Below are 18,015 nucleotides of genomic sequence, written 5' to 3' on the forward strand. Positions count from 1 at the left end.
CAAACTCTGGCAGTACAGCCATATTTTTCCAAGGTCATTTCATTCCATAAATCAAATAAATGGTAGTTTATCATTTCCAATGAGTTTAAAAAGAAAAATACTCCCTTACATACTTTATCACAAGAAGGATGTTACTTCTGTTATGTAACATTATTTGAATTACTTTGTGTTCCTAAACACACAGAATAAAAGATAGCTATTATAATACACAATAAAAGATGGTTATTAAAATTATAACTTGGGGGAAGTGTAAACCACACTTAACTAACCACATGACAAAAGACACTGTGAAGAAACACATCTTACTGCTCACCAGTAGCACAGGTCATTGTTCTTTAGGAGCTGGTCCACCATGTTCTCCACTCGCACAAACCAGCTGGGCACTGCTTTGTAAATCAGAGGAGTGTCTGATCTGGGGAAGCAGAAACACAGACATAGCTGCTCAGGCTGACAATAGTAGGCACTAGGGTAAGACTGCCTTTTCATGTCTTATTCACAGCATCATCACTTACTTGGCCTTCTGCTAATATTCATTTTTGTTATAGATAAAATCATCTAAGACTTCAAAATTGGCCATCTCTTTCCACAATAGTAAGAAAAGCAAAAACTAATACAAGAACAAGACCAGAAAAAAAAAAGTTCTGCTAGTGACAATTATCTAAGAAACAATGTCAACTTCAACTTCAGCATAGAAGAGGCAATGTGGAAACCAAACATGATGCAACCGAACACTTCATTTTCACCCAGACTTTTATAACGTGGTCTTACAGTAAACATTAAAATCACATTAAATTTTTCAATAAATTCTGTTACAATATTTTAGAGATGTTTCTCATCCTAAAAAAAATGTGGCCACAACACAAAACAGATTTGTACAGGTCTATTTTTCTCACACAGTTCCTTAGGACAGCAACAATTTTAGCCATTCATAAAACTCTCCTAGACCAGGCACTGTGGCTCATGCCTGCAATCTCAGCACTTTGGGAGGACAAGGTGGGAGGATCATTTGAGCCCAGTAGTTTGAGACCAGCCTGGACAACATGGGGAAACCTCATTTCTATAAGAAATGCAAAAAAGAGCTGGGTGTGATGGCACCACCTATATAGTTCCAGCTACTCCAGAAGCTGAGGTGGGAGGATTGCTTAAACTGGGGAGGCGGAGGGTGTAGTGAGCCATGACTGCGCCACAGCATTCCAGCCTGGGTGACAGAGTGAGACCCTGTCTCAAAACAACAACAAAATACAAACAAAAAACCCAACTCTCCTAAAAATGAAATAAGAAGGTGGCTTCCCAAATCGACTCTAAAGGATAGAAATGAGATGAACACCACAATATGATGGAATGCGCACATATAGTAAGTGTAAGCACAGACTGGAAGCTCTAGCTACAACACAGTCTTTGTTTCTTCTGACCTCCAGCAAAAAGGGTAGCTGTGAGTGAAGGTGCTGGCAACCAGAAGTCGGCCTTGTTCCTTCAAAGTCCTGATGATACTTTTGTCAGCATCCTATTAAAAAAAAAATTAAAATTTAGCCATTAAAACATACTACAATACTTAGGAACAACAGATTACTAGAATCTGATACCTTGTTACGAATAAAAGACATAAATAACAAATATTATTATTTTTAGTAACTAACTTTAAGCAATTTTCAAGTACATTCCACAACATTTAAGGTCATAAAGTTTTCGATCTGAAATGATTACCCCAAGGTCACAAAGTTGCTTCATGAGGCATAAACTGGAGTTTTTCTGATCTCTCCCCGTGAAATTTCAGCATGCTTCCTCTAAAGATATGAGACCCTCTGAACATAACTGATAACATCTATCTTTACTGATTTTATGTGATGACAAAACTAAATAAAAACAACTTCCTAAAATTACAATACAATTATAAATGATGATAGAGACAAATCAGAAGTAACAGACACCCTTCTATGCCATATGGATTACAGACCTTCACATACTGTCCTGCGAAATCTGTCACCTCCGCTGTGAAGCAGCCTGAAGCATCCACAGGGCAAACGGGGAGTGAGTCTTTCCGAATAATGTTAAAGTCCATACAGATCCGATAGTCATCCTGAGAAAAGGCAAAAGGGAGGGAAGAATAAAACAGTTTATGTATGGGTGTGAGCATGAGGTAATAGATTCCCAAGGTAATTGTTCTATATTGTAACATATACATGTCATCAGCTTTGTCCTGTAAACTGAAGGTAACTCAAGACCATTCGGAGAATCAGAGCCCCACAGTTGGACAGGGGTTAGATCATCCAGCCCAGTCTTCTCAAGTATTATTTCCCAGACCTTCATATGTAGCAGAGTATCCACTAAATAAGACAGACGACGTACTTCAATTTTTTAAGTAAAGGAATTCAGAAAGCAAAGGAATAAAGAATGGCTACTCCATAGGCAGAGCAGCCACACAGGAATGTTTTAAAACTAAACCAAATTTGATTTATAACAGCAGCACGCACATCTGAAAAACCTACATACACACAAATATAAGGCATGGTCCGTTAGTATTACATGGCGCTTGATGTACATTTGGATTTGCACCCTCTCAAGGAAGACCCCAAAGGATGGCAACACTGATCCTTTGAAAAGTATTTACTTTTCAAATAAGCAAACTGTGTCTCAATTGGCATTGCTTATACCATGATGCTTCAGGAATATATTTTGAAGACTGTTTACAATAATTAGAGCAAATACTTAGCAAAGCGCTATGTGAGACAGTATTCTGAGCACTTTACACACGCTCACTTAAACCTCACAATGCTCTTAGACAAAGTGGCATGAAAAACAAACCAACAAAACACTTCACAATGATCCTGCAAAGAAGGCAGACAGATGTTCTATGTTTTCACCAGGTGCTCCCCTCGCACAAACTAGCAATCATTCCTATTTTACAGATAGGAAAGTCAAGGTACCAAGAGATAACTCAGCTGTGAAGCAGCAATGCTAGGATTCAAAACCAAACAGCTTGGCTCCAGAGTCTATAGTCTTCATCACTGTGCTATGATGCCTAAATACAAAATTAAAGAGACTGCCTTATGTTGGTGAAACCACACTCTGGGTTGACACCAAGACAAGCTGGAAAGCTGACACACTTCCATCTGGATCTGTGTTCACCTCTCCCTGTGCTGAGGCTGACTGGTGTGGTGTCATGTGGGTGGACAGGGAAAGCCCCTAGTGTAGCAATTTGAACCACTAAGTGTGGAGCAAGTAACTTTACCCAGTGCATTAAGCTAAAAGCAGCATTCCTGAATGCATCCAGAACTAGTGATGTTCAACATGATGACGCACAAGTGCAAAGACTCTGCAGAGATCAAACACTACCTTGCCTGGTGAAGACAAGCGCAACGGAAGGCCTCTCAGAAAATGTTTACAAAGGCTGGGTGCGGTGGCTCACGCCTGTCATCTCAGCACTTTGGGAGGCCAAGGCGTCAGATCACCTGAGGTCAGAAGTTCGAGACCAGCCTGGCCAACATGGCGAAACCCTGTCTCTACTAAATATACAAAAAATTAGCCAGGCATGGTGGCAGGTGCCTAAAATCCCAGCTACTTGGGAGGTTGAGGCAGGAGAATCGCTTGAACCTGGGAAGCAGAGGTTGCTGTGAGCCGAGATCACACTGTTGCACTCCAGCCTGGGCAACAGATGGAGACCCCTCTCAAAAAAAAAAAAAAAAAAAAAGTTTTCCAAATGGCGTTAAAGGCTATAGTTTAAAGAATGAATCATCTATAACATTAACATGCACGGCATTCAGAATAGATATATGAGATATAACTCTAGAGTTAATGACAAACACCCATATTTAACAAAGAATACACACAAATATAAGGCATGGTCTGTTAGGAGATCTGTCAGGAGGCTGAAGCAGGAGAATCACTTGAATTCAGGAGACAGAAGTTGCAGTGAGCTGAGATCCTGCTACTGCACTCCAGCCTGGGTGACAGAGCAAGACTCCAATCTCAAAAAAAAAAAAAAAAAAATCCCTAAACTACAATTCAAAACCAAGAAGTTACCTTTTTATTATCTACTAACAGTGGGGTAACCATACCAGTTAATTGACCCTAAAATGATTATGAACAATATTTGACTAGTTCCTAAAACTCTTAAGTAGTATTATCAAAAATGCTTCCTTCCATCAAAATGGACCAGGTATTAGGTGATTATTAAGGAATTGCTGACTTTATTGGATATAAATAACAATGGCACAGTGGCTATACTGAAAATAAAAGTCCTTATCAGTCAGAGATGCAGCTAGAATTACTTATACATGAAAGACATGAGGTTGAGGATTTGCTTCTAAATCCTCCAGCCAAAATAAAAATGTGTGGTACTGTACAGAGGAACAAAACAAGAGAGATTACCTAAACGTTGAGAGTTAATGCAGCTGGATGATGTGAAAAAAAGAATCTATTATAATATTTTCTTCTGTGTATGTTTCAAGATTTCCATAATAAAAACTCAAGTGATGGTTACACTAAAAGCCCAGACTTTACTACTATACAACATATCGATGTAAAAAAATTGCACTTGTACCCTCTACTTCTATAAAAATAATAAAATCCTAGAAATTAAGCATGAAAGCAAAATGGTAAATGAGGGCAGACTACTGTCACTGCCTTTTAGAACAAAGTCACATTTCCAATCCCTCTCACTGTCAAAACGATCAAGACTAGAGGAATGTGTATGCAGGTGCTACACCATGCTACGGAGGAGGCAAAGGAAGTCCAGAAAGGCCGGGTAACTCACCCAGGAACTGCCCGTTAGTGGCAGCACGATGATTTAAGGTGAGAGGTGGTTTACTGTAAAGCATGTGCCTTTATGTTATTCTGTTTCTATTCACACACAAATTACATGAAAAGGAATGTGTTTTCAGAAAAATTATTCTGGTCAAAATATAAAATTAACTGTAGAGTACTGTTTCGAGGGGAGAGGTCAGATTCCCCCTTCTGAACATTTAATTGAGAACACAACAGAAGTGATGGGAATGGTCTGTATCTTGGTGGCTGAGACAACTGCATGTCTCTAGATGCCTGTGAAAACTCACAGAACTGCACACCAAAAAGAGTTTACTGGATTTGGCCCACTCTTTCCAGAAATCAGCTCGGGATGAAAGGGAATTGCAGATACAAATTTTACAAGCCATCTTGCAGGCAGTGAGCCAGCAAAGAGGCCTACCTGGTGACCCAACGTGATGAGACACAGGACACCGTATCTATGAAAAGTGGCTACCGACATACTTCTCAAATACATTTGCCAGACTTATGCTACTCACAGCACCAAAGTAAGGAGCTTGGTGGACAACCCCTGTGCCTTCTTCTTCCTTCACATAGTTGTCAACCAGCACAGTGAAAGCGCCATTCTCTTTACACTGGAAAGAAAGGACAGTTGGCTTCAGGGATGAAATATTAATGTGTTACAATGTTAACTTTGTAACAGTTTTTCCTAAGAACCTGAAAACACTTTTAACAGGTAAAATTATTTTCAGAAATAGAAAAGAATAATTCAGGCTGGGAAGAAACATGCTAACTCAACACATTTTTTCCCATAAATAAAAAGTTACCACTTACAAATGAAATAATTATCTGGAGATTGGCATATAAAAATTTCTAATTTCCTTGGTTACAAACTGATGTTTTTCATCAGTTCTCTCTCTCCCAACTTTTTGCTCCCAGTATGTAGTTTAGGATACAGTCTCAGAAAGCATGGTCCCTAAATTGTTCACTTCCTGGTACATTTTCAATCACTGCATATGTTTCGCTTCTCTTTTTCCGTTCGACTCAGCTCAAGTTATTCAGTCATAAAGGCAAATCTTGAAAGGAACAGGTGGGAGCCACGAGTAGTAAGTTCTACTTACAGGTACTCCACCACCTTAATACTCAGGGGAAAAGTATTCCATTTCATTTTCTTTGCAGCAGCAATATCATCACGTTAATACATATAATGCTAACAGACCTACTCTTCCTACTTTTCTCTCTTTACATTTCTTTCCACAAACCCTTGTTTCTACCAAACTGGCCCTCTGATGTCCTTCCTTTTTGCATTGGTAAAAAGTACTTTCACGAATGATTTTCACATTTAACTCCTATAATCCTGTGAACAAGCTATTAGTATTTCCATGTCTTAAAAATATTCTGGCTGTATTTGCATTTCACAGATGAGCAAACTCAGAACAAAGATTAAATTTAGTCTTATCCACATCACATAACTAACAGTGGTGAAGCCAGGACCTGGAACAGGTCTTCTGGCTGCAAATACAATGTTATTTTCAATTACATCACAGTACTTGGTTTCTTTGGAACTTAAAACTAAACTTGAAAAATAACCATAAAATTTTAATTGCTGTAACTCAAATCACCTTGAAACATTTTAGAAGTTATGGTATGACAGGTGCTAAAACTTCAATAGTTTAAACAGAAAGACAGAATACATGGGTCCTTAGAATTACATGTATACTTAGTTACATGTTCTATACTTAGAAGCAGTATAGACAAAATCACTGCATCTTGTCTCAGGGTCTACTTTGGGCCTACCCAGGCCGTGGTTGGGCTGCTTCCACCCAGGTCAGTAGATACCAACCACCAGGAGCCGCAGTGCTGCTCCATAGGCAGTGTCCGCTGACACAGCTTCCCTTGATACTTCAGAACAAGTATATTTCAGTGAACATCAGATGATTCTGTCCTGGGTCAAACGATTTATAGTACCTGTCTAAAGTCACCGAAGGTTTCAGGTAGTTAGGTAAAGTTTATTTAGTGAGTAGGTGTTATTCAACTTATATGTACCAAGTGCATATTCCAGACAGACCTCTACTTAACCTAAAGTTCCTGTCTAGTGTGTCCACGTGTATTTTCTCAGGGGGTTGATTTTTTGGGTTCTCAACAGGTTTTGTGATTCAGAAAGGTAAAGAGTCACTGATCCAGTGGAAGAGATTTTAGATAATAAAAAAAAAAAACACAACATAAACCAAAGTATGTTAAGCTATATGATAGGAGAATGGAATGAAGTAATGACATTTTCCAAGGGAGAAACCAAAGATGCATTTCAGAAAACTTTCAGATGACATCTGAGTTCAGACTGGAAGGGTGAGTTAACTCAGCAGATAGCAACATAAAGAAAAGATGAAGACTTCTAAAATGGTAGGAAAACTTAATGAAAAAAAAAAAAAAGGCAGGGAAGCAGGAAAGGGAAGAGCCAGTTTGACTGAATAAAGGATACGTCTAAAGTAATGTGGAAGGATGAAGTCAGGAAGCAGGTCTGCCGCACACTGACTGGGGAGGGCACGTCCCGAATGCTGGGAAATAACTAATGCTTGTAGGGAGGAATGGGATGAGGGCAGAGCATATGTAAATCCACTGGGCAGCAACATGGGAGGAGGAAGAAGGCTATTATGTAGGCAATGAGAAATGTGGGAAAACACTCAAGAGGCACAAAAGTGAAGAGGCAGGTAACAGACACACTGTGGATAGGGCCCAAACCACAGAGGTCTCCTGAATCAATCAGACTTGTCCCACACGGAACATAAACAACAGAGGGTTCAGCGAACATTTTTTTCTGGGATGGGATGTAAGTGATATGTCTAGTTGATTATTATTTCCACATAACCATAAGGCCAGGTCTGCTCATTATCTCATTTCAAGACCTTTAAATAAGGATAGAGGAATTCCTCCTTGACATTATTCTTTTGGTGAGAGTGTGGGAGTGGTGACAACAGGGTTTGCAACTGTAGCTGTGGATTCTTCATTGTCAGAAAATAAAACCACATAAAACAACTTTATGACTCTGAAGAAACTAAGGTGCTAAATGTATGAGCTCTGTCGTGGTGCCTAGATTTAAAACACCTGCCTCATTAACCTCCTTGAAATAAAATTGTGTTTATCTTTACACACAGTGTTACTGTGATTTACTATCTTAACTTTGTCAAAACAAACAAACAAACAAACACCTCAATAAATACCCTGGGTGGTATGTAGACTACATGCAATAAAAATATACACCTAAAAATCCAATCAAATGTAAAGTGATTCCTCATACAACTTGAGAAAAATGTTCAAATAAAAAATCCCAGCTTGGCCGGGTGTGGTGGCTCATGCCTGTAAACCCAGCACTTTGAGAGGCCAATGCGGGTGGATCACGAGGTCAGGAGTTCAAGACCAGCCTGGCCAAGATGGTGAAACCCCGTCTCTACTAAAAAGTACAAAAATTACAGCACGCCTGTAATCCCAGGTGCTTGGGAGGCTGAGGCAGGAGAATCCCTTGAACCAGGGGGACAGAGGTTGCAGTGAGACAAGATCGTGCCGTTGCACTCCAGCCTGGACGACAGAGCAAGACTGTCTCAAAAACAACAACAAAAAATCCCAGTCAGGCACAGTAGCTCACGCTTGTAATCCCAGGAGTTCAAGACCAGCCTGGGTAACATAGTGAGATTCTGTCTCTACAAAAAATTAAAAACTTAGCCAGGTGTGGTGGTGTGTGCCAGTAGTCCCAGCTACTTGAGATGGGCAGGGGAATCACTTGAGCCCAAGAGGTCAAGGTTGCAGTAAGCCGTAATCGTGCCACTGCACTCTAGCCTGGGGGACAGAGGGAGAGAGGAGACCCTGTTTAAAAAAAAAAAAAAAAATCCTCTAAAACAAAAAAGCAACACAAACAATTTAATTTTGTTGGCACTAAAGCAGACTTTCTGGATTCAAGTACACTCATAGAAGCAATGTCAATTCCACTTATCACAACACTCCAGCTATCAAATAATCAGATTGTGGAGGGCCCCCACAGTAGCGGTCCCTAAGCTTACCTTCATGAAATAGTCAAACAGGGGCCTGTACTTCTTGCCTTTAAGATAGGAACCAGGAAATCTAGAAAAGGAGAAGGGTAAACTCACAATTAGATTAAAATCAAATATGACGCTACAGCCACATCAAGCTACCACTCCCCTCTGGTTTACTGGCTTCTTAGCCCTAGCCATTAATGCTGTAATGTGTGACTGCAAAGTATTAGTATTAGTACTTCAAACTAAATGTGAATAATGCAAGCTTTTGGATAATAAAGCTTCTCTCTTTTTAAAACTAAAGACACACACACAGACACATGCACACACACACACACACAGAGCAACTATTTGAATATTCACCTTTCAAGGATCTCATAGTCACTCTCCAATTTATAAAGGGCTGACAATCTGGCTTCCATTAAAATGAATAATTTTCCTCTGGCAACATCTATGAGAAAAAGGAAAAATGTGGACTTGGGTTATATTCTGAATTTGGCTGATTCTAAAGTATACATCAAGCATACTGTTTTCCTAAGAAGCTCCTGTACCATGTGCCTCTGGTGTGCCCAGTACTCACAGAGAAATACTGCAAAGAACACTAGGGTATACTGCTTCCCAAACATGAAAATGACAAAAACATCAAATGCACGTAGGCAGTCGGCAGTTATTATTTATTGCTCAGATATCCATTTTAAGTAAATCGTTATTTTTTCCTTCATAGGGTAAACATGTCAATGTTTAAAAATAACACTGACAAAGTAGCTCACAAAGTGCGTGCCACATATTATCATCCCCTCTCAGACATTCTCATTTGGGTATCTAATGATCCAGATATTTTTCTATGTATATACTAACAAACATACATGTAAATATGTAAGTTCTTTTTATTTTTTTAATTGAGGTAATATTCTATCTGGTTTTGCAGCTTTTCACTTAAACTGTCAACATCCTGCCATGTATTAGCAGATACAGACTTTTCTCATTCTTTTGAAGAGCTCTGTAGGATTCCATTTTATAGAGGTATGAGTTATTTCTAACAAGTTGACAGACACTTAAATTGTTTTCAAATTTTCACTACTATGAATACTGGGATAATGAACGTCCTTGATGTATCTGTGTACCCTTATTGTAAGTGGTTCTGGAGGATATCGGGGGCATCCTAGGAAAAGAAAAGCTGGAGCCAATGTATGAACAATTAAAACTTTGATACTGAAAATCTAGGCCAATTTAAACCCTCACTCATAAGTTATATTACATATCTGAGATTTACTATAGCCTATGTCATATATTTAGTTCACTATAAGTCTCTATGGGTCATTGCAAAAGCCTTTGCAATTTACTGAAAAACTACTACGAATAAGGCTGCCACGCCCTAGCTCTGACCTCACAGGAACTTCATTGTAAGTGGAGCCCACATTTTCTGATAAAACTCAAAGTCTGTCAAGCACAAGAGTTATACACAGGTAGATGGGTGATGTGTCTTGAGATCTCAGTCAGATGGCTGCTGAGATTGTCAAGCTCACTGTAGAATGGCCAGTGACCCACCAGTGACACAGAGAAATTGTGCAGATGGGACTGTCCTTGCTCCAGAGAAGCAGCTGCAGACACCTGAGCCAGGTCTCTTTGTGGCCAATAGCTCTTTCCAGCAGGTCAACTCTTAGTCCTATTTGCTCCCAGGGAAGAACAAATAAAAAACTCCCTCTGTACCTTTTTTCTGATACCTAATCTTTTCCCATTCCTTTCTCAGTATTTTTCCCTTGTCAGCACAAGCTATTGTTCAATTAAGTTGACCGTTTTAATACAACTATTTAAAAAAATCATGGTAACCATTCTTACAGAGCATTAAATACATCTATCATGTTGTGTAATCATTACTATTATCAATACCCCAAACCTTTTCATTTTCCTATACTGAAACTCTGTACTCATTAATAACAGTAACTCCCCCTTCCCTACCAGCCTCTGTCAACCACCATTCTACTAGCCTTTGCTCTCTGAATTTCACTTCTCGATACCTCATCATGCAATATCTGTCTTTTGGTGACTGGCTCATTTTAATTAGCATAATATCCTCCAGGTTCATTCAAGGATTAGCCTGTATCAGAATTCCCTTCCTTTTTTAGGCTGAATAATATTCCATCATATGTAAATACCCTATTTGGTTTATTCATTTATCCAATGAGAGACACTTGGGTTGCTTCTATCTTTTGACTATCGAGAATAATGCTACTTTGAACATGGGTGTCCAAGTAACTGTTCAAGACTCCTTTCAATTCTTTGGGGAAAACACCCAGAAGTGAAATTGCTGGGCCACAGTGTTAATTCCATTCAGCTTTCTGAAGAAATGTTACTGTTTTCCACAGCAGCTGCACCATACCCTTTTTCCTGACAATGAGTTTTTCTTTTTCTTTTACTGCCACAAAACTATCCAAACCTGAAGGTATATTTGTTCACAAAGTACCAAACTTCTTTTTAAATCTTGGAAAGGCCCTTGTTGAGACTGGTAACTCTCTACCAGGGGACATTTGAAAGGCAGAAAGTTCTCAAGTTCTGGTACCAATTACTAGTAACGACGTGATGCCACATCGCTGAATCTTAGATTCTTCATCTGTCACAGGGGCATGGTGTGGAAAAACATACTATAAACGGGAAATCATAAGAAAATTTTATGTTCTACTTTTTACATCTCTGTATTATTTTGATTGTTGTGTTAGTTCTCAATTAGAAGTGAAAACAAATGTTTGAGGTTATTTTTCTAAGTCAGCTTCTTTTCAAATAATTCTATTCTTCATGCAAAAAGAAAGCTTTCACATTTTCCAAAATATAAAATTATCTTATCCATACTAATCATAAGTAACCAGTCTCCCACTTACCTTTAATCTTCACATATTGCATTTCTGGATTGACACAGACAGCAAGGTTACTAGGTAGAGTCCAGGGAGTGGTTGTCCAAGCAACTAAAGATACAGTTTCATCTTCTTCCAAAGGGAACGTTACAAATACTGAAGGATCTTGAACATCCTAAAATAAATTGAGGTAAAGTATTGTTTTACAAATCCACAATAACAGACACCTAAGAAAAAGGAACCGATCCTAAAGAGGAATAAAATAAACACATGATTCTTGTGCCTCAGCCTCTCGAGTAGCTGGGATTACAGGTGCGTGTCACCACATGTGGTTAATTTTTCTATTTTTAGTAGAGATGGGGTTACCCCATATTGGTCAGGCTGATCTCAAACTCCTGACCTCAGGTGATTCTCCCACCTCAGCCTCCCAAAGTGCTGGGATTACAGGTCTGAGTCACCGGGCCTGGCCTCTGGTAACTTTTTAAAGTAATGTCTAAGGAGGAACATATGATGGAGGTTTCAGTATTATGATTATTTTATAAGTTCATGAAGAGTTAGATCAAAAAGATAACTGTTCTGGAATATGGTTATCTTTATGCCCAAAATACCAAAAAGATCCTACTAAAGCAACACATACATGAAATTGTAATAAACCCATATAAATTCAGCTTATTAAATAAGAACAAGATTGTCTCCAACTTTGTGGCAATGTTTCAATACAAAAATATCAAGGATTTAAAAATAAATAGCTCTAAAGTAGAAAAAAAAAATCAATCCCCAACAAAAACAAACTGCAATTTAAACAAAGTGACACGAGAGCTGTTAGTCACACGTAAAACATCAGACAAACCTGAAATAAGGGACACTACTATTGGCCTGTACGTCCTCAAATATGTCAGTATTATGAAGCATAAAGAGACTAAAGAGTTGTTTAAGATTAAAGAAGGCTGGAGATAAACCACTGCATGAAGCACAGGATGCAGGTCTTTTTTTTTCTTTCTTTCTTTTTAACTACAAAGGACACTGCTAGGATAAGCAGAACCCAATAAGACCTACACATGAGGTAATATAGTATCAGTGTTAATTTTCTAACTCCAGTTATTTCAAACAATGTTATTGGTTTTAGGAAATATGTAGTTTTTAGAGGGAACGGACCATAATTCCCGCAACTTACTCTCAAAGGGTACTATGCCCCACTCCCATAAAAACAGAGAAGAATAAAGCAAATGTGGTAAAAGGTTAACATTTAGGGAATCTAGCTGAAGGATATAAAGAACTCTACTTTTCTGTGAGTTTGAAACTACGTCAAAATTAATTTTTTTTCTTTTCTTTTTTTTTGAGATGGAGCGTCACTCTGTCACCCAGGTTGGAGTGCAGTGACGTGATCTCAGCTCACTGCAACCCCCGCCTCCTGGGTTCAAGCATTCTCCTGCCTCAGCTTCCTGAATAGCTGGGACCACAGGTGCGCACCACCACGCCGAGCTAATTTTTGTAAAAAATTAAAATGTTTTAGGCAGGGCACGGTGGCTCATGCCTATAATCCTGGCACTTTGGGAGGCCAAGACAGGAGGATTGCACGAGCTCTGGAGTTTGAGACCAGCTGGGGCAATATAGTACGACCCTGTCTCTACAAAAATAAAAAAAAAATTATCTGAGCGTGGTGATGCACATCTGTGGTCCCAGCTACTCAGGAGGGTGAGGCTGGAGGATCATTTGAACCCAGGAGGTCAAGGCTGCAGTGAGCTGTGTTTGCACCACTGCATTCCAGCCTGGGTGACAGACTGAAATCCCATCTCTAAAAATAAATAAAAGTTTTAAGCCAAAACACATATATATACACACACACACACACATGTATATATACATATACATACACATATATATATTTTTTGAGACAGAGTCTAACTCTGTCACCCAGGCTGGCGGGAAGTAGCACACTTTTGGCTCACTGTAGCCTCAACTTCCTGGGCTCACATCATTCTTACTTCAGCCTCTGGAGTAGTTGGAACTAAAGGTTCATGCCACCACTCACAGCTAATTTTTGTAATTTTAGTAAAGATGGGGTTTTGCCATGTTGCCCAGGCCGTTCTTGAACTCCTGGACTCGAGCAATCCACCCAACTCGGCCTCCAAAAGTGCGGGGATTTCAGGTGTGAGCCACTGTACTTGGCCAAGTCAAAAAAATTTTAAAAACCATTGGTTAACAACCAATACACAGACCACTTAGAACAGAGGTCAGCAATGGCCGGGCGCGGTAGCTCACACCTGTAATCCCAGCACTTTGGGAGGCTGAGGTGGGTGGATCATGAGGTCAGGAGATCGAGACCATCCTGGCTAACACAGCGAAACCCCGTCTCCACTAAAAATACAAAAAATTAGCCAGGCGTGATGGTGGGCACCTGTAGTCCCAGCTACTTGGGAGGCTGAGGCAGGAGAATGGCATGAACCCGGGAGGCAGAGCTTACAGTGAGCCGACATCGCGCCACTGCACTCCAGCCTGGGCGACAGAGCGAAACTCCGTCTCAAAAAAAAAAAGAAAAAAAAGAATAGAGGTCAGCAAACTATGTCCCTCGGGCCAAATCTGGCTCATCACTTGTTTTCATGCAGTGGGTAAGCAAAGAATGGTGACAAAATTGAGAACATTTTGCCTGAAAAGCCTAAAATATTTAATTTGCAGAAGAAAGTTTCCCAACCCTAGTATTAGAACTAAACATAAGTATGCTCTGTGACTCAGCTGGGCACAGTGACTCACGCCTATAATACCAGCACTTTGGGAGGCCGAGGCAGGTGGATCAACTGAGGTAAGGAGTTCAAGATCAGCCTGGCCAAGATGGAGAAACCGTGTCTCAACTAAAATTACAAAACTTAGCTGCGCGTGCTGGCAGGCACCTATAATCCCAGCTACTCGGGAGGTTGAGGCAGGAGAATTGCTTGAATCTAGGAGGAGGTTACAGTGAGCTGAGATCACACCACCGTACTTCAGCCTGGGCATCAGAGTAAGACTCCATCTCAAAAAAAATAAAAATCAAAACAAACAATACTCTGACTCAATAATTCCACTACTTGTTATATAACCAACGGAAAAGTGTACAAAACCTAAAAAGACAACAGTCACCATGTGTTTAAGTCTTGGTAGATCCTGATTGAAAAAAAAACAAAAAATAAAATATAACCCCTTGGGAAATGATTAAACCATTAGAAATATGAACTGATGATGTTCAGGAATTAAATAATTCAATAATATTAAATTAAAAATATTAAAGGTAGCTGGGTGCAGTGGCTGACACTTACAATCCCAGCACTTTGGGAGGCCAAGGCAGGTGGACTGCTTGAGCCCAAGAATTCAAGACCAGCCCATGCAACATGGTGAAACCGTCTCTACAGAAGCACATAAATTAGCTAGGTATGGTGTATGTTCCTGTAGTCCCAGCTACTCAGGGGGCTGAAATGGGAAATCACTCGAGCCCGGGAGGTCAAGGCTCCGGTTGGCCGAGATCACGCCACTGCACTCCAGCCTGGGTGACAAAGTGAGACTCTATCTCAAGAACAACAACAACAACAACAAAAAGGGAATTGCTAATGACTTTTTAAGGTGTGACAATGAATGCTAATATGGTAATGTTTAAAGAAGATAAAGATTATTTATGAAAGATCTATATTGGATTATTTCTTGATGAAATAATATATCTGGAATTTGTTTCAAAATTGGGAGGAAAGTGGGAAAGAATATGTGTATGAATGAGGCAAAATTAGCCAGTCATTGGTTGCTGGGGGCCTTAATGGGCCTACAGAAATTAATTATACCATTCTGTCTACTTTTACATGTCCCTGAAACTGCCCACATTCAAGTGTTTTTAAAAAGCAACCAAATAGACTGGACGCAATCTCTCACGCCTGTAATCCCAACACTTTGAGGCCAAGGTGGGTGGATCATAAGGTCAGAGTTCAAGACCAGCCTGGCCAAGATGGTGAAACCCTGTCTCTACTAAAAATGCGTGGTGGTGGGCACCTGTACTCCCAGCTACTCCGGAGGCTGAGGCAGAGAACTGCTTGAATCCGGTAGGCGGAGGTTGCAGTGAGCCGAGATCACGCCACTGCACTGTAGCCTGGGTGACAGAGCAAGACTCCGTCTCAAAAAAAAAAACTAAATATATATTAAGATTTGACAAAGGTAAGCCTTGGAAACCTTGTGTTTACTGCATTATTCTCTACCCTGTTAAGTGCTTAAAATATTTTACTAAAAAAATACAAACATGAGCACAATCAGAGAGGTAGTAAGGACATAACAGAAATCATCATACCTGCCTTACAAGGATTTACAAAGATCAAACAGGATATGTGAAAGCATTCTATAAATAAAAAGTGCTTTGAAAGGCAAATTTTACTAATGTAATTTTCAAACCTAGGCCATGAATCAAGAATCCCAAACAAGTCAAAATCCTTTAAAAACAGTGGGTCAGATAAACTTTCAAAATGGAAAACAACTCAGTATACACACATGAGAAGAGAAAGTTCACATTTCAGAAGACTCACTAGTATTTAATATCTGTCTAGATACGGTATAACAGTACACCCTGTAAACATCAAACACGTCTCAACACCTCAATCATACCAATAACAACAACTGATTCTATTTCATCAGAAGAAAGATAAATACCATTTGGCATCTCAAATTAATTTTTTTCCAAATACTGTTAACAAATAAATGGTATCATGAGGTTCCAGATAAGGCATAAAATTACCCAGCCTTTAAGAAATGATGACTACAGGGAAGTATGTCAAAGCTGGACTTGTTAACCCAACAGAGAGGAACAAAAATATGGTTAAAACAAGCAAAACCTATCACATTAAGACACATCATAAATCCAATGTGGAAAAAAAATCTCTCATCTTCACAGAGCCTTAGTATACTAACTGGCAATGTTTTCAGCACTCAGTAAGAACTGGCCAAAGTGACTGATGTTGTGGGCAACATTCCACATTGGGTGTACTTGGGAATACCTACTGTGATCATAACTATTCAACTTCCACCTACAGAACTCAATGCTGAATAATGTCTCTACATTTCACGTACCTTGTAATTCTGGTGTGACTCGAAGTTGGACAGTGGAGTGTTACATGCCGTAGAGAAGGGCATGACTTTCACACCTCTATAAACAAGGCCTTTATCATAGAGTTGTTTGAAGACCCACCTGGTAAGAGATGGAGTTTCACAATTACATAACCAAAATTCTATTTCTGAAAAAGCAATCACTTACACCATTTTCTGTTTGGAGTTTCTGTCTGCCAAATAAGTGAAAAAACAATGTCTTCCATTGGGAGACTGGCTGGTAAATTATAACAGATCAATATAATAAGACATCAGGTAGACATTAAAATGCTAGTATCTACTGATATCAAATGATGTTTAAGACATAATGTTAACTAAGAGAAGCAATTGGCAGGCTGGGCGCAGGGGCTCACGTCTGTAATCCCAGCACTTCGAGAGGCCAAGGTGGATCACCTAGGTCAGAAGTTCGAGACCAGCCTGGCCAACAACGTGAAACCCCATCTCTACTAAAAATACAAAAATTAGCCAAGCATGGTGGTGGGTGCCTGTAATCCCAGCTACTGAGGAGGCTGAAGCAGCAGAATCGCTTGAACCTGAGAGGCAGAGGTCACAGTGAGCCAAGACTGCACCACTGCCCTCCAGCCTGGGTAACTGAGTGAGACTCAGTCTCAAAAAAATAACAAGAAAAGTCCTACATTCAATAACAAACCTGTTCCCAAAGATTTTCAGAGAAATAATGATGGACTCAAAAATAAACTGATTCATGCTAGTGCACTTCTCCAATAATCAATACAACAGAATATTTATAGAATATTTATGATATTTACAATTTTAAATAAACCTACCAGACAGATTCCATGAATTGTGGATACAGAGTTTTGTAGTCATTGTCAAAGTCAATCCATCGGCCAAGTCTGCTAACAGTAGACTTTAAACATTAACATTAGAATAGTATTAGACAATGATATTTATAATTTTACATCAACGTTTGTTTACTTCTATTGTCACCACATATAAAAATTTTGGGAAAATAATCAATGGTACAAGTAAATCTATATTGCCAACAACATACTATGTAAGGTTAAGAACCAGTTTTCTTGGCATTCATTCTACATGCACAAAATGTTATTTACAAGTATAAATATTCATTTATAAAAGTCTACCAAAACCAACACTTGGCAAATATCACAGGTATAATTATTACTGGCAAAAACCATCCATGGATAAGTGAATGTATGACAAGAAAAAGAATATTTGGAAAGAACCTCCCCACAATATACTTATTAATTACAAAGGAAAAACTACAACTTTACAAAGCAGAAAGCTGACAGCACCTTAACCAAGTGAACAAA

The 18,015-nt window shown here is 39.3% G+C and overlaps 1 protein-coding gene across 5 annotated transcripts in view; it reads right to left on the reverse strand.

Annotated features, from left to right (window-relative positions):
- Positions 1–18,015, reverse strand: part of IARS1 (isoleucyl-tRNA synthetase 1) — a 75,376-nt gene that overhangs the window by 50,558 nt on the left and 6,803 nt on the right. For all 5 annotated transcript variants that reach the window (XR_012424896.1, XR_012424895.1, XM_005582243.4 and 2 more), the window contains exons 5-13: positions 17,509–17,591; positions 16,688–16,805; positions 11,642–11,789; positions 9,129–9,216; positions 8,793–8,853; positions 5,280–5,375; positions 1,955–2,077; positions 1,413–1,504; positions 314–412 (exon numbers count right to left, since the gene is read on the reverse strand). Coding sequence is in view for 3 of the 5 variants with exons in the window: in XM_005582243.4 (XP_005582300.3) it covers positions 314–412; positions 1,413–1,504; positions 1,955–2,077; positions 5,280–5,375; positions 8,793–8,853; positions 9,129–9,216; positions 11,642–11,789; positions 16,688–16,805; positions 17,509–17,591 (908 nt within the window). In the remaining 2 variants the exon portion in view is untranslated. The remainder of the gene's footprint in view (positions 1–313; positions 413–1,412; positions 1,505–1,954; positions 2,078–5,279; positions 5,376–8,792; positions 8,854–9,128; positions 9,217–11,641; positions 11,790–16,687; positions 16,806–17,508; positions 17,592–18,015) is intronic.

The sequence above is a fragment of the Macaca fascicularis genome, chromosome 15, assembly GCF_037993035.2.
Source record: "Macaca fascicularis isolate 582-1 chromosome 15, T2T-MFA8v1.1".
Classification (NCBI taxonomy): Eukaryota; Metazoa; Chordata; class Mammalia; order Primates; family Cercopithecidae; genus Macaca; species Macaca fascicularis.